Below are 25,461 nucleotides of genomic sequence, written 5' to 3' on the forward strand. Positions count from 1 at the left end.
TCAACCTGGACTGTGCAGAGTTTAATTTATTAATGGGTTGATTATGGATGAAGCATTCATTTTATGCAAGTGGACCTGTTCCTTTAAAGTGCACTTAAAACCTTCTTTGACTGACTTTTTCTCACCACTCACACCCGTGCGTTGTTTGACAGTTTTGTTCAGTAACACCTCTGTGAAGCACGTTCAGCCATTTTGCCACTTCAAAGGTGCTACTGAAATACAAATTGTTGTTTTTGTTAGGTTGTGAATTTTTTCCTTGACAAATTACTAGGCATTTTTCTTTTCATTTGGAACACAACTTTAGCTTAATATTTTTGCATTATTACAAATGAGCAATTTTGGGCCCTGTATCTGCGCTGTCCCTGGAGAGGGTTCTGAGGAGCTTCACAAGAACGATCCAGGGAATGGAAGGGTTAACGTATGGCGAGCATTTGATGTCTCTGGGCCTGTACTTAATGGAATTCAGAAGGATGAGGGAGGATCTCATTGAAACCTACCGAACACTGAAAGGCCTGGATAGAGTGGACATGGAGAGGATGTTTCCATCAGTAGAGGAGTCTAGGATCTGAGGGCACAGCCTCAGATAAAAAGGACGTCCCTTTAGGACTGAGAGGTGGAGAGGATGTTTCTGTCAGTAGGGGAGTCTAGGATATGAGGGTACAGAATAAAGGGGACGTCCCTTTATAACTGAATTTCTTCAGCCAGAGGGTGGTGAATCTGTGGAATTTGTTGCCACAGAGGGCTGTGGAGGCCAAGTCATTGGGTGTACTTAAGACAGAGATTGATAGGTTCTTGACTGGTAAGAGGGTTAAGGGTTACAGGGAGAAGCCGGGAGAATGGGGGTTGAAAAAAAAATTCAGTCATGATTGAATGGCAGAGCAGACTCAATGGACCGAATGGCCTAATTCTGCTCCTTTATCTTATGGATTTATCAAATTATGGGAGATTAAATATTTCATCATCTTTCCTCTTCCACAGTTGTCTATCTCATACTCTCAGCCTTCTTTATCCTTTTAATATTTCATACTTAATTCTCCGTTTTAATGCTCTATTCATCTAATGAATGCACGATATCACTCCAGCTTAAACTTCCATAGAGCTTTTCCCATTCCCCGTAACTTCCTCCAGTTCTTCAGCCCTCCGAGTTGGTGATGTTCCTCCACTCCTGGCCTCTTACACATCCCCAATATTCAGCACTCCACCACTGGCAGCTGTGCCTTCAGCTGCCTGAGCCCTGAGCTCCATAAACCATTTTGCCTCTGTAACAAAGGTGTCATACATGCTATCAGTCTGTGGACAATAATTGCTCCTTTAAGGATGTCACCCGTCCAACGACTGCTCCATGCAGCTACCTCCCGTCTATTGTACCAACAGTGTTTTTTCAGCCAGAACTTTTCAACAAGATGGCACGCTGGCCTTCATCAGTCAGGGCACTGAGTTTAAAAGTTGGGAGGTCATGCTGGTGAGGCTGCACTTGAAATATTGTGTTGCGTTTTGGTCACCCTGTTGTAGGAAAGATGTTACTAAGCTGGAAAGAGTGCAGAAGAGATTTACAGGGATGTTGCCTGGACTTGAGAGATGTGTCACTTTGCACTAAAATTTCTTTTTGTTCTAATTGCATTCTTTCTTGTAAAAATTGTGCTTAATTTATGTTTTTCTTGTGAATGCTGCTTATCTGATGCTGTGTAACTGTAGTGCTGCTGCAAGTAAGTTTTTAATTGTACTTGTGCGTACATGGACTTGTGCAGATGACAATAAACTCGACCTCTGACTTTGAGTTATAAGGAGAGGTTGGACAGGCTAGAACTTTATTCCTTGGAGTGTAGGAGACTGATAGATGATCTTATGGAGGTGTATAAAATCATGAGGGGCATAGATAGGGTGAATGCACTCAGTCTTTTTCCCAGGGTTGGAAATCAGGAACTAGAGGGCATGGGTTTAAGGTGAGAGGGGAAAGATTTAAGAGGAAATGAGGGGCAACTTTTTTACACAAAGAGTAGTATATATGTGGAATGAGCTGCCAGACGAAGTGGTTGAGGCAGGTACAATAACAACTTTTAAAAGACAGTTGGACAGGTACACGGATTGGAAACGTTTAGAAGGTTATGGGCCAAACGCTGGCAAATGGGACTAGCTTGGATGGGCATCTTGGCTGGCATGGACCAGTTGGGCCAAAGGGCCTGTTTCCGTGCTGTATGACTCTATGACTCCAAGAGGCCATTGAAAAGAAGGCAACAGTGTGGAGGCCAGCTGCTTCTGTTTCATCAATACAGTAGTTTTGTTGAATGAAAAACACAACGATGCTGGAGGAACTCAGCAGGCCAGGCAGCATCCGTAGAGAAAAGCAGGCGGTCGACATTTCAGGTCAGGACCCTTCTTCAGGACTGAAGATAGGAAAAGGGGAAGCCCAATGTATAGGAGGGAAAAGCAGAGCAGTGATAGGTGGACAGAAGGGGGGAGGCGGGGTGGGCACAAGGTGGTGATAGGTAGATGCAGGTAAGAGATAGTGATGGGCAGGTGCGGGGGAGGAGGGGAGAGCAGATCCACCGGGGGACGGGTCAAAGGTAAGGAGAGAGAGGAAAAAAGGGTAGAAAGAAAGCTAGGAAAGGGAAGAAGAGAAGAAGTGTGGTGGGGGAGGGTGGGGGGTGTTGTGGGGAAGGGGTTTGGGGGTTACCTAAAGTGGGAGAATTCAATGTTCATGCTGTTAGGCTGCAAGGTTCCAAGACGGAAAATGAGGTGCTGTTCCTCCAGCATCACTGCTCAGCTTTTCCCCCCTATACATTGGGCTTCCCCTTTTCCCATCTTCAGTCCTGAAGAAGGGTCCTGACCCGCAACGTTGACCGCCTGCTTTTCTCCGCGGACGCTGCCTGGCCTGCTGAATTCCTCCAGCATCATCGTGACTTTCCTCTGGATTCCAGCATCCGCAGTCCTCTGTCTCTCTAGTTTTGTTGAATGACAGGATGGTTGCAGCAGGGAAGGAGGCCATTCAACCCATTGCGTGTGTACTAGCTCCATGTTAGAGCAATCCAGCCGGCCCCACTTCCCACTGTCTCCCTGTGGCCCTGTAAATTCCCCCATTTCGGATGCTTATCCCGTTCCCTTCTGAATGCAACAATGAACCTGTCTCCACAGCCCACCCAGCAGTGCACTCCAGGTCCCAACGATCCACTGGGTAAAAAAAACGTCTCCTTTTGTTTTTGGTTCTTCTGCCTTCATCCTTTCCCCCTATGCTACCTCCTCTGTGGCACTGGGAATGGGATGCAATACTTCTGATGCTTCCCCACCAGTTTCATCCTGACTTCCTCACTCCTTGTACTTTTAACATTCGAGGGGGCGGGGATATTTAAAGGAAATGTGAGGGGCAAATTTTTTTTTACACAGAGTGGTTGATGCCTGGAATGGGTTATCAGGGGTAGTCATGGAAGCAGGCAGTTTGGTGGAGTTTAAGAGATAAGATAAGGTATCTTTATTAGTCACATGTACACTGAAACACACAGTGAAATGCGTCTTTTGCGTTGAGTGTTCTGGGGGCAGCCCGCAAGTGTCGCTACGCTTAGACACATGAATATGAAGGGAACAAAGGGATATGAATGATACACAGGAGGAGGACATTTGGCATAAATTGGCATCAGGATTGGCACATCGTGGGCCGAAGAGCAGGCACGGTAGTGTAGCGGTTACAGTGCCAGTGACCCAGGTTCAATTCCGGCCACCGTCTGTAAGCACTATGTACATTCTCCCCGTGTCTGCATGGGTTTCCTCCAGATGCTCCGGTTTCCTCCCACATTCCAAAGACGTACGGGTTAGGAAGTTGCAGGCATGCTATGTTGGCCCCGGAAGCGTGGCGACACTTGCGGGCTGCCCCCAGCACACTCTACGCAAAAGATGCATTTCAGTGTGTGTTTTGATGTACACGTGACTAATAAACATCTTATCTTATCTTACTGTTCTATGTTGAAAACTACCAGTGAATTTTACTGAATGTGGTTCTTAAGTTTCCCTAAAGGTTTGATGATATCAATGTGGATTGCCTCTGAGACACACTGTGCACACCCAACACTCAGCACTGTGTGAAACTCCCACAGTTTTAAGTGCTCTTTTACATAAGGACCTTGTGTGGGACCATTTGTGGATCCGGTACTTGCCCAAGGATTCCGTGCTCCGTCTGGTCCCACAGAGCAGCTTCCATGTGATGGGGGAACAATGTTAAAACAACTGACAGGACTGTACTGTTCTATGTTAGTTACAAAGTCCAGAATACTGTCTGCTTTATTTAACCACTTTCTCAACCAGCTCTACCACCTTCAAGGAACATAAGAAGAGAAGAAATAGGAGCAAGAGGAGGCCATCTGGTCTGCTCTGGAAGTCTGCTCTGCCATTCAATAAGACCATGGCTGATCTGGCCGTGGACTCAGATCCACTGACCTGCCTTTTCCCCATAACTCTTAATTCCCCTACTATGCAAAAATCGATCTAACTGTATCTTAAATATATTTGAGCTTGCCTCAACTGCATCCCTGGGCAGAGAATTCCACTGATTCACTACTCTCTGAGTGTTGGGTGTGCACAGTGTGTCTCAGAGGCAATCCACATTGATATCATCGAACCTTCAGGGAAACTTACGTGAAGAACCATATTCGGTAGAATTCACTGGCAGGAACTATGCAAATATACCCCCAGAACTCTTTGCTTTTGTAACCCTTCCAGAATTGTACCCAATAACTTGTATTGCCTTTTCTCATTAGTCCAACCAAAAGGTGCCACATCACATCTCTCAGCATTAAATTTCATTTCCATATCCCCCACTTCCATCCACATCCCACTCCCACACTGACGTGTCTGTCCACGGCCTCCTCTACTGCCACGTTGAGGCCAGGCTCAGGTTGGAGGAACAACACCTCATATTCAGCCTTGGGAGTCTCCAACCTGACGGCCGCAACATCGATTTCTCTAACTTCTGGTAACCCCATTCCTTCTTTTCCTTCACCCCCCCCCACTCCTTTGTCTTCCCTAATTCCCGTGGTTCCCTTCTCCTGCCTTGATGACCTGCCCATCTCCTCCCCTCCCCTCCCCCATCCTTTATTCCATGGTCCACTGCCCTCTCCTACTGGATTCCTTCTTCTTCAGCCCTTTGCCTCTTCTACCTGTCACCTCTCAGCTTATTACATCTCCCCACCCCCCCCCCACCCACCCACTACCTTCCCCCCCTCACCTGGACTCACCTATCCCCTGCCTGCGTGTGCTCCTCCCCCTCCCCCCCCACCACCTTATTCTGGCTTCTGCCCTCTTCCTTTCCATTCCTGATGAAGGGTCTCGGCCCGAAACGTCGACTGTTTATTTCCCTCCATGGATGCTGCCTGACCTGCTGAGTTCCCCCAGCACTGTGTGTGTGTTGCTCCAGATTCCAGCATCGGCAGGATTTCTTGTGTCTCCAAATTTCATTTGCCGCCTCTTTGCCTCTTCCAGCTGCATGTGTTCACATGTCCTTGAGGTACATTTTCTCTCCTCCTCATTGCACCTCCAAGTTTTGACTCATCTACAAATTTGGAAGCTGCGTTGTCCACATCTATGTCCAAATCATTAACATAAACTGTAAAATTCCAATAATCCGGCATCCAGTGGTTTGGATAACCTGGTGGTCCAGCCTCTGGCTACAAAATTAGTCCAGGATGCAAACCGGAGTCTCAAGTGTGGCCTGGGATAGGGTCAGGACTTTGGGCCAAGGCCGGAACACCAGGGGTCAGGAACGTGAGGAGATCAGGAGCCGGGATCTGGAATACTTGTGTATTTTCCGCTCCCTTGAAACTCACTGGATTCACTGGGAAATTTATTATACTACAGTGCAGGCACGCCAGTGACTCTACTTCATTAGGAGCTTGAGGAGATTCAGTATGTCACCAAAGGCTCTTACAACTTTCTACAGATGTACAGTGGAGAGCATTCTGACTGGTTGTATCATCACCTGGTATGGAGGCTCCAATGTGCAGGATCGCAAGGGGCTGCAGAGGGTTGTAGACTCAGCCAGCTACATCACAGGCACAACCCTCACCGCCATTGAGGACATCTTCAAGAGGCGTTGGCACGCACACGGTAGTGTAGCGGTTAGACCAGCGCCAGCGACCCGGGTTCGATTCCCACTGCTGTCTGTAAGGAGTTTGTATGTTCTCCCCGTGTCTGCGTAGGTTTCCTCCGGGTGCTCCGGTTTCCTCCCACATTCCAAAGACGTACGGGTTAGAAGCTGTGGGCATGCTACGTTGGCGCCAGAAGCATGGCGACACTGGCGGGCTGCCCCCAGCACATTTTCAGTAATGCAAAAAGACGCCTTTCACATGTGTTTCGATGTACATGTGACTAATAAATAAACATAAACATCAAGAAGGGGCATCCATCATTAAGGACCCTCACCATCCAGGACACGCCCTCTTCTCATTACTACCATCAGGGAGGAGGTACAGGAGCCTGAAGACCCACATTCAACGATTCAGGATCAGCATCTTCCCCTCCGCCATGAAACCATGAGCACCACCTCATTATTTCTTTTTTTGCACTATTTATTTTTGTAATCTATAGATTTTATGTCTTTGCACTGTACTGCTGCCACAAAACAACACATTTCACATCTTATGTCAGTGATAATAAATCTGATTCTGATATGCAAAAAAAGTATGTTTGGAGTAACTGGAGTAACATCCAGTAATGTGCAGTATCTGTTAATCCAGCACCACCAAAGACCCTCAGGTGCCGGATCGTCGAAGTTTTGCTGTATTAAGAAGAAGGTCCCAACCCCATCCTTTTTAACTTCCCCTCTGACCTTTCTGAAATCAGCCTCTCATAGACTATTCCCATGATCTAGGAGAGTGGATATTGTCATCCCATCGGGCAGGAGGTACAGAAGCCTAAAGTCCCACACCACGTTCAAGAACAGCTACTTCCCTCCAACCATTCATAGAACAGTATAGCACAATACAGGGCCTTCGGCCCACAATGTTGTGCCGACCTTTAAACCTCGCCTAAGACTATCTAACCCCTTCCTTCCACATATTCCTCTACTTTAAATTCCTCCATATGCTTATCTAGTAATCTCTTGAATTTGACCAATGTACCTGCCTCCACCACCACCCCAGGCAGCGCATTCCATGCACCAACCACTCTCTGGGTAAAAAACCTTCCTCTGATATCTCCCTTGAACTTCCCACCCATTACTTTAAAGCCATGCCCTCTTGTACTGAGCATTGGTGCTCTGGGAAAGAGGTGCTGGCTGTCCACTCTATCTATTCCTCTTAATATTTTGTACACCTCTATCATGTCTCATCTCATCCTCCTTCTCTCCAAAGAGTAAAGCCCTAGCTCCCTCAGTCTCTCTTCATAATGCATACTCTCTAAACCAAGCAGTTTTTGAACCAACCTGCACAACCCTACTCACTACCTCAGTGCAGCAACACTATGACCACTTTGCACGTCAATGGGCTTTTTTTTTGTTCTAATTCTGTTCTTTCTCGTATAATTTATGTTTAATTTATGCTTTTTTTCTTATGAATGTTGTGTTATGTGCCTGTGATGCTGCTGCAAGTAAGTTTTTCATTGCACCTGTGCATACACGGTTGTGTAGCGGTTCGCATAACGCTTTACAGCGCCAGCAACCCAGGTTCAAATCCGGCCGCTGTCTGTAAGTAGTTTGTACGTTCTCCCCGCGTCTGCGTGGGTTTCCTCCGGGTGCTCCGGTTTCCTCCCACATCCCAAAGACGTACGGGGTAGGAAGTTGTGGGCGTGCTATGTCGGCGCTGGATGCGTGGCGACACTTCCCCCAGAACACTCTACGCAAAAGATGCATTTCACCGTGTGTTTCGATGTACGTGTGACTAATTAAGATATCTTATCTTACCTTATCTTACAGATGTTGGGCGCCACTGACTGAGTGACTTTCTTCCTTGTTAGGGTTATTGTGAGACACAGAGATAACATGTCTATGGAGCTGAGACACAGAGCAGCGCAGATCCAACTGAATCTGAGAACCTGTGCTGTTCTTCACCCAGAGAGTGGTCAGTACCAGGAATGCACTTATCATATACATGCACTTGTGCATATGACAACAAACTTGACATTGACTTTGACCTCATGATTTGGAGTGCATCTTTTTTGAACAGATCTAGTTAAATGACAGCATAAGCCTGGTACCTTAGCAGGGAGTCCTTACTTTAAGCCCCAGCTGCTGAAATTTCTATCTGGGGAATGTGAGCCACAAAGTATGCAGCTGCTGTATGCAAAACTGCCACTGGCCCATTAACATGAAATATCGGGATGAAGAGGAAGCAGAGCTGTGTCAATGGTTCACGGGTATGGAATACTGCTGACTAGCAGGGGAAGAAGATTCAGTCCATCAAGCCGTCTGTCAAAAACACTACCTTTCGATGTGTGACCACAGACTTCACACCACTGTTTTTGCTGTGCTAGTGGCTGAAATGTAAGAGATGGGTCAGAACTGGGCTTCTAAATGTCACATCGTCGATTCGGAACGGCTCGAGATTCCCTTCAAACAGGTTTTGAATTAACACTGCAAATCTCCATGGTAACTAACCTGGTTTCAGATCCATTTTGCTGATGTCACCATCAGAGAAATAAAAGAAATGCAATCAAAATCCAAAGTGATCGTATATTCTATTTATAAAACCTTCCTTCCCTCATCATCAGCAGTTTCCAGTGTAAAAGCTGTGTGTGTTTGAGGAATCAGTGGCTGTGTTTGGAAACGCCTTAGATTCATACAATCGTCGTCATTTTTGTAAGTTTTTTACACAGAGTGGTGGGTGCGTGGAACACATTGTGTTCAGTTCTGGTCGCCTCATTATAGGAAGGATGTGGAAGCTTTAGAGAGGGTGCAGAGGAGATTTACCAGGATGCTGCCTGGATTGGAGAGCATGTCTCATGAGGAAAGGTTGAGTGAGCTCGGGCTTTTCTCTTTGGAGAGAAGGAGGAGGAGAGGTGACTTGATAGAGGTGTACAAGATGATAAGAGGCATAGATCGAGTGGACAGTCAGAGACTTTTTCCCAGGGCAACAATGACTAACACGAGGGGACATAATTTTAAGGTGATTGGAGGAAGGTATAAGGGGGACGTCAGGGGTAAATTTTTAACACAGAGAGTGGTGGGTGTGTGGAACGCACTGCCGGCAGAGGTTGTGGGGGCAGATACATTAGGGACATTTAAGAGACTCTTAGACAGACACATGAATGATAGAGAAATGGGGGGCTATGTGGGAGGGAAGGGTTAGATAGATCTTAGAGCAGGATAAAATGTCATCACAGCATCATGGGCCGCAGAGCCTGTACTGTGCTGTAGTGTCCTTTGTTCTATATTCTATGTACATACAGCACAGAAACAGGCCCTTTGGCCCAACCTGTCCATCCTGACTAAGATGCCTATCTAAGGTAGTCCCATTTGCCTGCATTTGGCCCATTTCCCTCTAAACCTTTCCTATCCACGTACCTGTCCAAGGTGTCTTTTAAATGCTGTATTGTACCTGCCCTCAACCACTTCCTCTGGCAGCTTGTTTCATGTACGCACCACCCTCTGTGTGAAGAAGTTGCCCCTCAAGTTCATAATAAATCTGCCCCCTCTCAATTTAGTTCTTGATTTCCCAACCCCAGGAAAATGACTGAGTGCCTTCAACCTATCTCTGCCCCTCATGATTTTATACACATCTATGAGATCACTTCTCAGTCTCCTACGCTCCAAGGAAAAAAGTCCTAGCCTGTTCAGCCTCTCCATATAACCTAGTCCCTCGAGTCCTGCCAACGTCCTTGTGAATTTTTTCTGCACTCTTTCCAGTTTAATAACATCTTTCCTTTGGCAGGGCGACCAAAACTGAACACAATACTCACCAGCGTCTGCACAACGACACCATGACCTCCCAACTTCTATATCAGAGCCCTGACCAATGAAGGCCAGCGTGCCAAAAGCCTTCTTCACCACCCTGTGACTCCACTGTCAGGGAACCATGTACCTGCACACTAAGGTCTCTCTGTTCGACAAAACTCCCCAGGGCCCTACCATTCGCTGTGAAAGTCCTACCTTGATTTGACTTTCCAAAATGCAACACCTCAGGGTTATCTGAATTAAACTCCATTTGCCATTCCTTGCCTATTCCCATCTCTGCTTCTGCAACCCTGCCTTCCAGATCACAAAGTAGCTTGGTACGCGGTGGCCAGGACACACCAGGTGGCCCACGGGGAATGAAGGCGGGGGGGAAGGATATCGGGAAGGCCAGGACTGGTGGGAGAGAATGGGGGTCGGTCACAGGTCCGAGGCAAGAGGGAAGATCGGAGGTAAGAAGGGAGACCAGAGGCAACTTCAGAGGCCTGAGAAAGGATTGTAAGTCAGAGGGGAGATCAGATGTCACTGGAGCGAGATCGAAAGGTTCAGGCAGTCGTTTGATTCGGGAGATCCAGTGAAGCAGGCAACCCAAATCAACAGGTAGCCAGCATAAAAACATTTGCCTGCATCCATCACTCCTTCCTTTCTTTCATCTGCCGGGTTTCCTGAGGCTTAGTGTACACGGAAACCAGTGTTAAATGAGGATGGAAGTTAAACATGAAGCACCTTGCCTCATTATAATATTTAAATCCCCACCCTACTCCTGCAAGCTGATTGGTTGCCTACCCCCATGACCCACCTCTATTAAAGACGGAAAGACGTTGGAGTCAGGATTCCGATTTTCAACAAACTTGTTTATTCACAGAATGAGATGTCAATGCCAACGCCAGCATTTACTGGCCATCCCTAACTGCCTTTGATTGAGTCTCTTGATGGACCAATTCAGAGGGCAGTTAAGAGTCAACCACATTGGTTGACCTGGTTTCACACACTGGCCAAACTCAGTAAGGACGGCAGATTTCCTTCCCCAAAGAACGTGAGTGAACCAGATGGGTTTCACAGAGTTCCAAGTTGAGTTCTGAGGTTATTTAGTTACTTGAATCTAGATTCCATCAGCTCTCATGGTGGAATCTAAACTTACATGTCGAGATCTTCAGCCCAGACCTTCAGATGTGGGTCCAACTACTTGATCGTTGTGCTAATTCGCCCTCCCATCCTATCCCCCACCAACCCAACCATGCCAATTTGGGTTATTGGGGGAATTAAGCTTCTCTTACCCGCTTCCCCCACAAACCCTTCCCAAATAGAACGCATCCTATCCGGATGCATCACAGCTTGGGTACGGCAGCTGCTCTGCCCAAGACCACAATAAATTGCAGAGAGTTGTGAACACAGCCCAGTCCATCACGTAAACCAGCCTCTGCTCCATTGACTCTGTCTACACTCCTTGCTGCCTTGGTGAAGCAGCCAACATAATCAAAGACCCCACGCACCCCGGACATTCTCTCTTCTCCCCTCTCCCATCGGGCAGAAGATACAAAAGCTTCAGAGCACGTACCACCAGGCTCAAGGACACTTTCTACCTCGCTGTTATAAGACTGTTGAAGGGTCTTCTCATTCGCTAAAAGATGAATTCTTGAACTCTTGATCTCCCAGTCTACCTTGTCGTGGCCCTTGCACTTTATTTGCCTGCCTGCACTGCACTTTCTCTGTAACTGTAACACTATATTCTGCATGGTTTTCCATTTTACTACCTCAATCTAATTATGTGTAGAATGATCTGCCTGGATGACATGCAAAATGAAATTTTTTCACTGTTTCTCAGTACATGCTACAATAATAAACCAATACTGAAATAGATGGCAATGCCTGGAATCAACTTCTGCAACATATTTATCATGAAAGCATCTAAAATTATTCCTAACAGACAGCAACAAAGAGACAAATAATGAGATGCATCTGAAAGCCTAACAGGTGGCGAGACTTTTTCTATTCCAGAACAAACCCGGCAGAATTTGATCTACATTTCCCACTTTGATTAATTGCGTAGAATCCAAGCTCGAAAAACCCAGACTTCGTCGTCTTCTGTCACCAGCATGTTAAACAGCCTCCTCAATAAAAAACGTGGCATTCTGCGCAGGGTGTAGTGAAAACAGTTTTTAAATTGTTTCCCATTTCACTTCAAATGGAGAGAGCGTGAGATTTCTCTCCCTTAAAGCACTGAAACCGCACCCATACGAAGGAGACCATTCACCCCATCAAGATGTTCCTATCCCTCCATATCGAAATTCATTCCACATCAGCTGTGGCCATGCTATGTTGGCGTCAGAAGCGTGGCGACACTTGCGGGCTGCCCCCAAAACAAAGATTCATTTCACTGTGTGTTTCGATGTACATGTTACTGATAAATATATCTTATCTTATTCCCATCCCTTATCCCCGCCTGCTCTTGTCCCCTCTGGTTTCACCTACCATCTACCAGCCTCTGTCACCCTGTCATTCTCTATTCTTCTTCCTCCCATCGGGCAGAAGATACAACGGCTTGAGAACACGTACCACCAGACTCAAGGACAGCTTCTACCCCGCTGTTATCAGACTCTTGAATGGGCTTCCTATACCATGAAATCTTAATCTCTCAATCTACCTCATTGTGGCCCTTGCACCTGATTGTCTGCCTGCTCTGCACTTTCTCTGTAACTGTAACACTTTATCCTGCATTCTGTTTTTCCTTTTGTACTACCTTGATGTAAGCAAAGATTTATTAGTCACATGTACATCGAAACACACAGTGAAATGCATCTTTACATAGAGTGTTCTGGGGGCAGCCCGCAAGTGTCACCACGCTTCTGACACCAACATAGCATGCCCACAACTTCCTAACCTGTACGTCTTTGGAATGTGGGAGGAAACCGGAGCACCCGGAGGAAACCCACGCAGACACGCAGGGAGAACGTACAAAATCCTTACAGACAGTGGCCAGAATTGAACCCGGGTCATTGGCGCTGTGATAGCGTTACACTAACCGCTACACTACTGTGTATGGAGTGATCTGTCTGGATGGCACACAAGCAAAATCTTTTCACTGTATCTCAGTACATGTGACAATAATAAACCAATTACCCTACCATCCCAACCCCACACCCTTGTACTGTCAATCTTTCCTCTTCCCTCTCAGTCCTGATGCAGGGTCTCGATGCCAAATATCAACTTACACCCTTCTCCTCCACAGATGCTGCTTGACCTGCTGAGTTCTTCCCGCACTCTGTTCAGCTCTTAACAGGAAGCTGTTTGGATTGGAGGACTTTAGTTACGGGGAGAGATTAGTTTGCCCGAGCTTGTTTTCCCTGGAGCGAAGGAGGCTGAGGAGTGACCTGATTGAAGTACATATGATTTAAGAGGCATAGATAGGTTAGTCAAAATTTTTTTCCTTTGGTGGGGTATCAAAGACCAGAGGGCGTAGGTTTAAGGTGCTTTAAAGGAGATCTGAGGGGTAGTTTTTTTTTTACACAGAGAGTGGTTGATCTCTGAAATGTGCTGTCAGATGAGGTGCTGGAATCAGATGCAATCACTACATTTAAGAGATGTTTAGAGAGACACTTAAATAGGCGAGGCATAGAAGGATACGGTCCTAATGTTGCCAAATGGGATTAGTGTGGATAGGGCAGGCATGGTAGTTGTAGTGGTTAGCGTAACACTTTACAGCACCAGCGACCTGGGTTCAATTCCCGCCGCTGTCTGTAAGGAGTTTGTACGTTCTCCCCATGTCTGCGTGGGTTTCCTCCGGGTGCTCCAGTTTCCTCCCACATTCCAAAGACGTACGGGTTAGGAAGTTGTGGGCATACTATGTTGGCGCCGGAAGAGTGGTGACACTTGCGGGCTGTCCCCAGAACACTCTGCGCAAAGATGCATTTCGCTGTGTGTTTTGATGTACATGTGACTAATAAAGATATCTTATCTTAAAAGGGTCGGCATGGATGAAATGGGCTGAAGGGCCTGTTTCTGTGCTGTACGATTCTATGACTCAATGACATGGAACCTTCTAAATAAAGTGTTGAAACACTTAAAAATATATAAATACACTCCAAAAACATTAAGTACACTCTAACAAATAGAACAGTAACTGGCCACAATTTGTGCTCTGCCTCCAAGTACTTCAGTACTCTCCACTGCAATGTGGTTCCTGTGTCAGCTCCAACCCCATCACAAGGTGTCGTTCTGGAAGCCGCACTGTAGGGGGTCGGGAATTGGCCACAATTTTGGACTCCCACCCCGATCAACTCCTGGGGGAGTCCAGCATTTGATGTATTGAGTACAGGAGTCAAGAAGTTATGATGCATCTCTATAGAACTCTGGTTAGGCCGCATTTAGAGTATTGCGTGCAATTCTGGTCACCTCACCGTAGGAAGGATGTCGAGGTTTTAGAGAGGGTGCAGAGGAGGTTTACTCGGTTGCTGCCTGGATTAGAGGGCAAGTGCTATCTGGAGAGGCTGGACAAACTTGGGCTCTTTTCTCTGGAGCGCTGGAGGCTGAGGGGTGATCTGTTGGAAGTGTATAAAATTATGAGGGGCATAGATATCTTTTTCCCATTATTGACTGATTAAGGCATACATTTAAGGTGAGGGGGAGCAGGTTCAGAGGAGATGTGGGGGTTAAGTTTTTTACTGAGAGAGTGGTGGATGCCTGGAATGCGTTGCCTGATAGGGTGGTGGAGGCAAATTCATTGGGGGCTTTTAAGAGGGGCTTGGATGGGCACATGAATGAGAGGAAAATAGAGGGATATGGGCATTCTGTAGGTAGGAGAGATTAGCTAGGTCGGCACAGCATTGTGGGCCGAAGGGCCTGTTCTGTGCTATACTGTTCTATCTTCCATAGCCAGAGATACGTTGTCCATCAAACAGAAATACACAGATGTTGTTCCAAGTTTTGATAAGATTTCTTCACAAAATCCCCTGGGTCATTTAACCAAAATGTGGGCACATCGGATCAGGAAAAATCCCCACCTACAAAAATCTGGCCACTCCCTGTTCACTGCTAATTTTAAAATGACAAGTGTCACCCCTGATCATTTTGGAATGTGGACACTCCTGACTCCCTGACTATCCAAAACGTTCGATTTCCACCTCGAACATTTTCAACATCCACAACTCTATGGAATCCTTCACACACCTCAACCAGAACAGCCCTTAAACCCTGCTGCTTCCTGAATCATTCCAAGGATCAAGCATTCCCGGTCAGTGCTCTGGAGTTGCTTTCTTTTCAAGGGTCTTGGCAGAAGGTGTGGGAAACTGAAGAAAGACACAGCTGCTTGCTGTTTGTGGCCACGAATCCTGATCTTTCTGGGAATTTATTTAGGAAATGCTTGTTATCCACTGGGGTAATACATCTCGGAACCGAACCTGCCTCTGGAGATCTGAAATCGAGACGTGGAATTATGGGGCCAGTACGTGCAATCAGCGTAGGGGCGTTACTGGTGGGACAACTTCATTTTAGCTGAAGGAAGACATGTGATTGAACTTGGCTATCCAAACAATTTATCATCAAGGCAACCCTGACCTCACCATACAATAACCTCAACATTTCCTTTGTCCTATCCGTCCTACCCCGACCCCCACCTTCTCTGCTAAATAAAACTAACTTCTTGTCTCTCTTTCTCAGTTCTGATCAGGGGTCTTCCAGGTGAAATGTTAACTGTGTTTCTCTCTCCACGGATGCTGCCTGACCTGCTGAGTGTTTCCAGCATTCTCTGCTTTTTTTTCAAATTTCCAGAATCTGCTGTTTTGTTTTATGTTCGGGTTGTTATCCGAGTTCTTTCATGTTCAAACATCACTGCACCGATCACCATTGTAACACTCTGAGTGCTGTTGAGCACCAGTATTTACATAAACTTAATTCATCTCAGCTACTCAGCTGATTTATAAGTCTTGTCCATTCCAGTCCCAAGTATCCCCTTAACAACCTGATGAGCACTCGTGATTGCCAATTAAGCTCAATGACACAAAAAACAATTAGAGTTAAGGATTAGTTAAGGATTCATTCCTTCTGGTTTGGAAATTTGAGAGGCAACATTTTTCACCCAGAAGGTGGTCCGTATATGGAACGAGCTGCCAGAGGAAGTGGTTCAGGCAGGTACAATAATGTTGAAAAGGCACTTGGACAAGTACATGGATAGGAAAGGTTTAGAGGGATATGGACCAAACATGGGTAAATGGGACTAATTCAGATGGGAAACTTGGTCAGGATGGAAGAGTTGGGCCGAAGGGCCTGTTCCTGTGGTGTATGACTCCATGACTCCATGACTCTACCTTGCACCTTCCCTACAACTAAAAGTTAATCTGTTTTCTGGCCCAATCCACTGCTTACACACTCCTGCCTCATGTTACTCTGCTGAAGTCAAGTGGTGAATAATACTGGGAGGCATCTAAATGAAGAATGCACTTCTCTGTTTGCTGACCACTTAGCAAGGTTCAAGTCATCCCCACTGCTTGCCAGCAACGTTCATGAGAACGTAAATCACCTCTTAACATACTCAGAGGTCAGTACCCACACCACATTTAAAAGAGGACTCCATTTCAAAAGCATTTTTTCAGAACTTCCAAATCACTCCAAGCACCCAAAGGTATGTTTCTGAAGTGTGGTCACAGATATAGTCTGGGGAACACAATCTACACTCAGCAAAATCCCACAAACAGCAGCAAAATGACAGCAGGAATATCTGTTTTCACTGGTTCGAATGCAGAGTACCACAGATACTGGAAATCTAAAATAAAACTGATAGTTCAGGAAATACCTAGCAGGTCATCTGATGAAAGGTTATTGACCTGAAACATTAACTGTTTCTCTCTCCACAGAGGCTGCACGAGCTGCTATTTTCAGAATGTTCTGTTGTCGGTGCATTAACAGTCATCAGTGCACAGGGATAACACTCCGGCTCTTCTAAATGGCACCATGGCGTCTTTCACACGAAGGACTCAGTTTCACATCCCGTTGGCACCACCAACAGTGCAGCACTCCCTCAGAAATGCACTGGACTCTCAGCCCAGAATTTCGTGTGCACATGTCTAAAAGAGTTCAAAACCCACCCCCTGCCAACTCAGCAACCACTCAACTACGCCTCAAGCCATGGTAGGCACTATTTGATTGTATACATTCAAAAGTTAAAGGCTATGCCATGAATTCTGACTCCATAATGACTTATTCCAAAATGAATTGACATTTTATGAGTTACAAACAAAATACTTTCTCATCTGACCACAATCCTGACCTCAGGTGCTCTCTGTGTGGAGTCTGTGCATTCTCCATTTGACTGGGTGGGTTTCCCCTAAGGTGCTCTGGTCTCTTCCCACCTCCCAAAGATGTGCAGGTTGGTTGGTTAATTGGCCGCTGTAAGATGCCCCTGATGTGCAGGTGAGTAGGAGAATTTGGGGTGTAGTTGTGGAGAGAATAAGAAATTGGTAAATTAGTTTATTATTGTCACATGTACCGAGGTAGAGTGAAAAGCTTTGTTTTGCATGCCATCCATACAGATCATTTCATGACATCAGTGCATTGAGGTAGTACAAGGGAAACCAATAACAGAATGCAGAATAAAGTGTTACAGTTACAGAGAAAGTGCAGTGCAGGCAGACAGTAAGGTGCAAGGCATGATGAGGTAGATTGTGAGGTCAAGAGTCCATCTTATCGTACTAGGGGTTCAATAGTCTTATAACAGCAGGATAGAAGCTGTCCTTGAGCCTGGTGGTACGTGCTTTCAGGCTTTTGTACCTGCTACCTGATGGGGAGGGGGAAGGGAAGACGTCCAGGGTGGGAGGGGTCTTTGATTATGTCGGCTGCTTTACCAAGGCAGCGAGAAGTGTAGACAGAGTCCATGGAGAAGAGGCTGGTTTCCGTGATGTGTCCACAACCCTCTGCAGTTTCTTGCGGTCACAGGCAGAGCAGTTGCCATACCAAGCCGTGATGCTTTCTACGGTGCATCTATGAAAATTGGTGAGGGTCAATGCGGACATGCCAAATTTCTTTAGCCTTTCGAGGTTGGTGATGTAGCATTGTCTTGGTGGGCTGAATGGCCTGTTTCCATGCTATAAATCTACACTCACAAGTCTAACTTACTGTGTATAAGCTGTGACGCACCATCACACATATGTCAATATGCTTACCTTCTTCGAATATCAATGGTTTTAGCTGCTTTGCTGTTATCTGCCTCCGGAATGGTTTCCCTTTCTTGAGGAGCGAGGGCATCCCGGCCGGGGATTGGTAAGATCACCGTCTCCTGAGTGATGGTCACTTCATCCTCCCCGCCATATTGGCCGATGTGTTGCTTGGCGTAGTCGAAGCCTTGGACTGGCTGGACGGCAAAATCCATTTCAAGCAAAACAAAGAGATGCGGTTAATGCTAAAGCAATTCTTCAGCACAGTTCATACGCTGTTAAATGGGTAACTGGGGCATCTTTATTTGCTGATCGAGAGGTTCACAGTACCCTACAAAGGCTGGCGCAGAACCAACCGTTAGGTTTGCAGCATTGATAAAAGGTAACAGACACTGCAGTGCACAATTGCAAGGTCACCTTGTATAACTCAATGTAAGCTGTACTGTCAATGCACAGGCATGGTCCTAGTGTTACTTGTGAGACCATACCTGTGGATCACTCCACAATGCTACCTGATCTGCTGAGTATCACCAGAATTCCCTTTTATTTCAGATTTTTAGCAACTGCCTCATTCTGCATCTCACAATGACAGCATTGTTCTTATTTCTCTCTCTCTCTCTCTCTCTCTCTCTCTCTCTCTCTCTCTCTCTCTCTCTCCCCCCCCCCCCCCACCCCCATTCGCCTCCCTCCATCGACATCTCCCGTTGCTATGTCAGCTGTGATTAACAATCAAGACACAAGAGGCTGCAGATGCCGGAATCTGGAGCAAACAAAAACAAACTGCCTGAGGAACTCAGCAGGTCGAGTAGCATCTGTGGAGGCAGAGAAATGATGAATATTATTCATTTATCACCCTCTCCTGGTCCCTAGCCTGCCAAAGACATCCCCTCTCCGGCAACCTCCTACTTAAAACGTCCACTTTTTCTCACTTTTCCGATTCCAATGAAGGCCCATTGACCTTAAATGTTGACTCAAGCTTCTCCCTCCATGGATGCTGCCTGACCTGCTGAGTATCACCAGCATATTCTGTTTTCACTTGAGGATCGCAGGCTCGCTCCCTTCATATGAAGGGGCTCCAAGATGACCGACACCCATCACATTGATGCCTCAGTTCGTGACAGCTCCTCAAGAGTACACACTCAATCCCTTGCTCCCTCACTCAGGTTGTCTTCGGCTATATGCGGGAGTTTATGTCTTGGCAACGTGAGCACAGGATGCTGTGCAGAAACTTGCCCACCTTTGCAAGGAATGCAACAATATCTCCACCCTTAGATAACATCCACAGTCAAATCACCTGCCGCGATCAAAGCCATCCTGGGAACGTTGTGAGCATCACATGTCTCAAGACTCTTTAGCTTCCAACAAAGAGCTGGATTTAGCCTCCACAACATTGATTATGTTCATCTAAGGAACCGGGATACAATTCCTGGCAACCCACTAGAACTTGTGATTGGGAATGAGGAATACTAAGACCTTAAAACCAAACTACCACTGAGCTCCAGATCAGATGACCCAGCACTCCAAAGCAAAAGGGATAGACAGGCAGGAATATTGATTAGGGTAATCAGGATGGAATGGATGAGCTGGACTCTTCTAGCATGAGGGGGCATCATTTTAAGGTGATTGGAGGAAGATATAAGAGGGATGTCAGAGGTAAGTTATTTACACAGAGAGTGGTGGGTGCGTGGAACGCACTGCTGGCAGAGGTTGTGGGGGCAGATACATTAGGGACATTTAAGAAACTCTTAGATAGACATGAATGATAGAGAAATGGAGGGCTCTGTGGGAGGGAAGGGTTAGATAGATCTTAGAGCAGGATTAGCTGTCGGCACAACATCGTGGGCTGTAATGTTCTATGTTTATTCCCTAGAAGAGTCAAGTCAAGACAAGTTTATTGTCATGTGCACAAATACGGTGAGGTGCAGGTACACTGAAAAGCTTGCTTGCAGCAGCATCACAGGCACGTAGATTCAGACAACACACAGAGTATAAATTATACAAGAAGGTGAAGAAAAAAGACCGTGCAAAACAAGACACAATCAGATACAAGGTTCACGGCAGTGCAAGAGGTGGTCCATAGTGGTCCGTCGCTGAGGGAGGGTTAGGGTTGTGCAGGTCGGTTCAAAAACCTGATGGTTGTAGGGAAGTAGCTGTTCCTGAACCTGGTGGTGTGGGACTTCAGGCTTCTGTACCTCCTGCCTGACAGTAGCAATGAGAAGAGAGGACTTGAGTAGGTTTACATTTATTCTTCCAGCAGCTGTGACCCATCATTGCAAGGCCAACACTGATTGCCCGTTGCTAACTGCCCTCAAGGTGGTGCTGGGCTCTCCTGACACCCAAGAAGATTGCTCAGCCATTTCAGAGGAAAGTCAAACATACCGTTGAGGATCTGGAGACCAGAAGGGGCAAGGACCACACATTTCTTTCTGTGAAAGACTTCAGTGCTCCTGTAGTTTCATGGTTGCCATTACTGAGGCTGGGTTTTCAATTTAGAAATAAAGATTTATTTATTTAGCTGAATATAAATTCCTCAGGTGGCAAAATGGGATCAGAACTTGTACCTCTGAATCTATAGTAACTTGACCACCACAGTACATGTGGCATACAAGACTTGACAGGGTGATGATAGAGAAAATGCTTCCTTCTGAGCAAGGCGCCTTAAATGTCTGGTATGCATCAACAAGTGCAGGAGGGGTTTAAGTTAGAGCTTCCCTACCCAAAGGGAGTTTAGAATGGGGAACTCAGTACATGGATTGGCAGAGATACATTGAAAGGAACAGTGGGTAAGTATGTTGGAGTGAGATAAGGGAAGTATGTGTTGGTGGTGTTACATGAAGAGGAGCTGTGGTCCATGAACATAGACTTGGAGACACAAGAGACGGCAGATGCTAGAATCTGGGGGAACAAACAATCTGTTGGAAGAACTTAGCAGGTCGAGCAGCAGCATCTGTAGGGGAAAGGAACTGTTGACATTTCAGGTCAAAACCTTGCGTCAGGATCAAACCCTGCAGGACCTGATGCAGAGTTTCGACTGAAACATCGGCAATTCCTTTCCTCCCACAGATGCTGCTCGACCCGCTGAGTTCCTCCAACAGATCTTCTGAATGTAGACTTCTTGGGCTGACCGTCCTCTTTTTGTGGTAGAGAGGTTAAACATTCTCAAGATAAATACTGGACTGGAAGGCAGAGGCCATTCAATGGGAGCAGGGACCTCAGCTAACTTGGTCAGGCAGGAGTAGGAAATGTTACAAAGGAAGCAAGTTTATGGGGATCAACAAACAATCTGCTGGAGGAACTCAGCAGGTTGAGCAGCATCTATGGGGGGGGGTGGGGGGTAGGAATTGTCAATGGTTCGGGTCGAGACCCCACACTAAGACTGTGAGCAGAGAGGAAAGATAGCCAGAATAAAGAGAGGAGAGGAAGAGCGTGAGACAGGGGCCAGTAGGTGATTGCTGGACTGAGGAGGGGTGATGGATAACAGGCAGATCGGGCCACGTTGTGAGAGGGGACGGGGGCAGATAGGGGTGGGGGAAGGAGTGGAGGTGGAAAACAGAGGCAAGTAGGTGATAGATAAGAGGTAGACAAAAAAAAACAAGGGCAGATGGAGCCGGGAAGGGGGAGGCAAGGGTGAAGGTGGAGACTGCTGTCTGACCACATCTCCTCTCTTCTTTATACCTGGCTGTCTCCCTTCTCTACTTTTAGTCCTGATGCAGGGCTTCAACCCAAAACGTCGACAATTCCTTTCCTCCCACAGATGCTGCTCAGCCCACTGAGTTCCCCAGAACATTATCTCATGCACAAGATTCCAGCATTTCCAGTCTCGTGTGTCTCCAAGCTTATGAGGATTTTAATGTTACTCAATGCAAAGAGGCTGAAACCTAATTGCAATGTCAGTGAGTGCTCACTGCTGAGTACAGCACTCATGTTAAAACAAATACTTCAAGGGAATCTGCACTCCTCATCAAACACATCTTGACAAGTCAACCAAAGCAGTAATTAATAAACCATGTCAGACATGGGCTTCTGTCAAGTGAGGCATCTTAATATGTCATGATTCAAATTAAAGGCACACAACTTTCTAACTTACTTCAGTCCAGGAGATGGAAGCAGCTTCATGAGTGAGGACACAGACCCTTTCGTGATCTGTGGCACATGTAGCCTACTCCTGCTCCTATTTCTAAATCTGGGCCCTTCACAGCTCCAGCAACCCAGGTTCAACCCTGACCTGTGTGGAGTTTGTACGTTCTCTCTATGACTGTGTGGGTTTCTTCTGGGTGCTCCGGTTTCCTCCCACATCCTAATGACTTGCAGGTTAAATTGGTAAATTGGTTTATTATTGTCACGTGTACCGAGGTGCAGTGAAAAACTTTGCTTTGCACGCCGTCCATACAGATCATTTTATCACATTGGTACATTGAGGTGGTACAAGGGAAAACAATAACAGAATGCAGAATAAAGTGTTACAGTTACAGAGAAAGTGCGATGCAGGCAGACAATAAGGTGCAAGGTCATGACGAGGTAGATTGTGAGGTGAAGAGTCCTTCTTGATTGAGGGCTGGTGGGTTAATTGGACACTGTAAATTGCCCCTTGTGTGTAGGTGAGTGACAGAATGTGGGAGGAATTGATGGGAACGTGGAGACGATAAAATAGGATTTGTGTAAACAAGTGCTTGATAGTTGATGCAGAGGGCATTCACATAGTTGTGTTACTCTCTAAGTCTTCTCATTAGAGAACCAAGACTTGTTCACAAATGACAATTGATGCGAGATCAATTATTTATCTTAAACCCAGGGATTGAAGAAGTTTTGCTAACCACAGGTATTGAGGGAACTGGGAAGGGATGGCTGAGATCACAGATCGGCTACAACTTCACGGACCAGCAGAACAGGTTCAAGGGGCTGAATGTCCTCACCTATGAATATAAGACTATTGAACAGTTCCCTTATATGATGAGATGGACTCTTGACCTTACAGTCTACCTTGTTATGATGACCTTGCACCTTATTGTCTACCTGCAATGCACTTTCCTGTAGCTGTGACACTTTACTCTGTATTCTGTTATTGTTTTTACCCTGGACCACCTCAATGCACTGTGTAATGAATTGACCTGTACGATCGGTTTGCAAGACAAGTTTTTCACTGTACCTCGGTACAAGTGACAATAATAAACCAAAACCAATATCAAAGGGCAAGTGTTCCAAGCAGAAGAACCAATGAAAAGGTTTTTGACCCATCTCACTCTTCTCATTCATTTTCCAACGCCCCTGAATTGAACATTGAATTTTCCAATTTTCCATTTTCCAATTTCAGGTAAACTTTCCCCCCTGTATTCCACTCACACACCCTCCTTCCGATCCACATCCAGCCCTCTCATCTTTCTTGCCGCTCCCCCCCCCCCATCACCTATTTTCATCCCCCTCCCCCCTTCTGGATTCACCCACTCACTACCTACAGATTTTACCGACCAGATCTCCCCCTCCTCCACCTGGTTCCATCTGACATACGCCTCTCCCCTAATGGTTCCCATTCTCACCTTCCTCCCTTCTCAGAGTCCAGCACTGGGAGCCCTTTGTGTTCCTGTTTATCTCCCTCCGGCCTATCTCCACCTTCGCCCTCCCCCTCCCTCAGCTGGCTCCACCTGCCCATCATCCTTCACCCCTCCTCAGTCCGCCCGTCACCTACCGGCCCCTGTCTCACCCCTCCCTTTCTCCTCTTTATACGGGCCATCTCCCCACTCTGCACTCAGTCCGGATGCAGGGTCTCGACCCGAAGCATTTACAATTCCTTTCCCCCCCACCTCCCCCCCCCACACAGATGCTGCTCGACCTGCTGAGGTCCTCCGGCAGATTGCTTGATACCCCCAAACCCCAATTGTCCTGTTCCCACTTGGAGCTGGACTTAGTGGGTGATATTTCAAATCCCACTGTGTGCAACCATTTAGTGCTCTGGGTGCCTGATACATCCCTACACCTAGTCATCAGAGCTATGTAATTATCACCCTATAAGTTAAACAACAGACATAAAAGTCTCTTACAATACAATGAGCATAATGGAAGCTTCGGTTCTGTGTTAAGATTATAGACAGATATTGAAAAGAGCATTCAAATTGTTGATTACTCTGTGAAGCGTATTAATTTCAATTTGTAAATGTGCATCTTGTGAAGGTGTGGTCATAAGTTTGTAACGAATAATAAAACAATGTACACGTATTGTTGATCGCCAAATCACTGTGTATCAGATCGGAGGATGCAGATTCTTTGATATCGGAGAGGAAACTCGTAATTGGATGATTCCGTGACTTGAGGTGCCCACAGAGACTACCGTAGGAACTCCCAGAGCTCTGCTCCTTCCCACCTCTCAATCCCTCGTGGACCCCCCCCCCCCGCTATACATTACGCTTTTCTTCAGTTGCTGTGAAATCCCCCATACTATGAAATTCCCTCCTCAAACCACTCCACTTCTTGTAGAACCACCTCATCAAGCAAGTTTGTTCTCACTACTGCTAACATCTCCCCTGACCTCAGGAAGGTAAAGAAATTTGGCATATCCCCTTTGACTCTCACCAATTTTTATCGATGCACCATAGAAAGCATCCTATCCAGATGCATCACGGCTTGGTATGGCAACTGCTCTGCCCATGTAAGCCTGGTGGTACATGCCCTCAGACTCCTGTATCTTCTACCTGATGGAAGAGGAGAGAAGAGAGAATGACCCGGGTGGGTGGGGTCTTTGATTATGCTGGCTGCTTCGCCCAGGCAGTGAGAGGCAAAGAGTCCAAGGAGGGGAGGCTGGTTTCCGTGACACGCTGGTTTCCACAAATCTCTGCAGCTTCTTGTGGTCCCGGGCAGAGCAGATGCTGTACCAAGCCGTGATGCATCCAGATAGGATGCTTTCTATGATGCATCGATAAGGGAATATACCGAATTTCTTTAGCCTCCTGAGGAAGCAGAGGCACTGATGAGATTTCTTGACCATGGCTCTACATGATTTGGCCAGGATTTGACATGATTGGTCATGTTCACCCGTACTACCTCAATGCACTCTGTACTAACTCAATGTAACTGCACTGTGTAATGAATTGACCTGTACGATCGGTATGCAAGACAAGTTTTTCACTGCACCTTGGTACAAATGACAATAATAAACCAATATCAATACCAAATTGCAGAGAGTTGTCGACACAGCTCAGCACATCACGGAAACCTGCCTCCCCTTCGTGGACTCATAGAACATAGAACAGTACAGCACAGAACAGGCCCTTCGGCCCACAATGTTATGTCAACATCGCTGTTCCCTCCTACCGACACAATGCCCACATCTCTCCATTTTCCTCTCATTCATGTGCCCATCCAAGCCTCTCTTAAAAGCCCCCAATGAATTTGCCTCCACCACCCTATCAGGCAACACATTCCAGGCATCCACCACACTGTGAAAAACGTACCCCTCAC

The 25,461-nt window shown here is 46.5% G+C and overlaps 1 protein-coding gene across 3 annotated transcripts in view; it reads right to left on the bottom strand.

Moving 5' to 3' along the window:
- kiaa1549la (KIAA1549-like a) overlaps positions 1–25,461 on the bottom strand; it is a 266,633-nt gene that overhangs the window by 81,607 nt on the left and 159,565 nt on the right. For all 3 annotated transcript variants that reach the window (XR_007957416.1, XM_052029051.1, XM_052029050.1), the window contains one exon: positions 18,022–18,209. Coding sequence is in view for 2 of the 3 variants with exons in the window: in XM_052029051.1 (XP_051885011.1) it covers positions 18,022–18,209 (188 nt within the window). In the remaining variant the exon portion in view is untranslated. The remainder of the gene's footprint in view (positions 1–18,021; positions 18,210–25,461) is intronic.

Source organism: Pristis pectinata, chromosome 14 (assembly GCF_009764475.1).
Source record: "Pristis pectinata isolate sPriPec2 chromosome 14, sPriPec2.1.pri, whole genome shotgun sequence".
NCBI lineage: Eukaryota > Metazoa > Chordata > Chondrichthyes > Rhinopristiformes > Pristidae > Pristis > Pristis pectinata.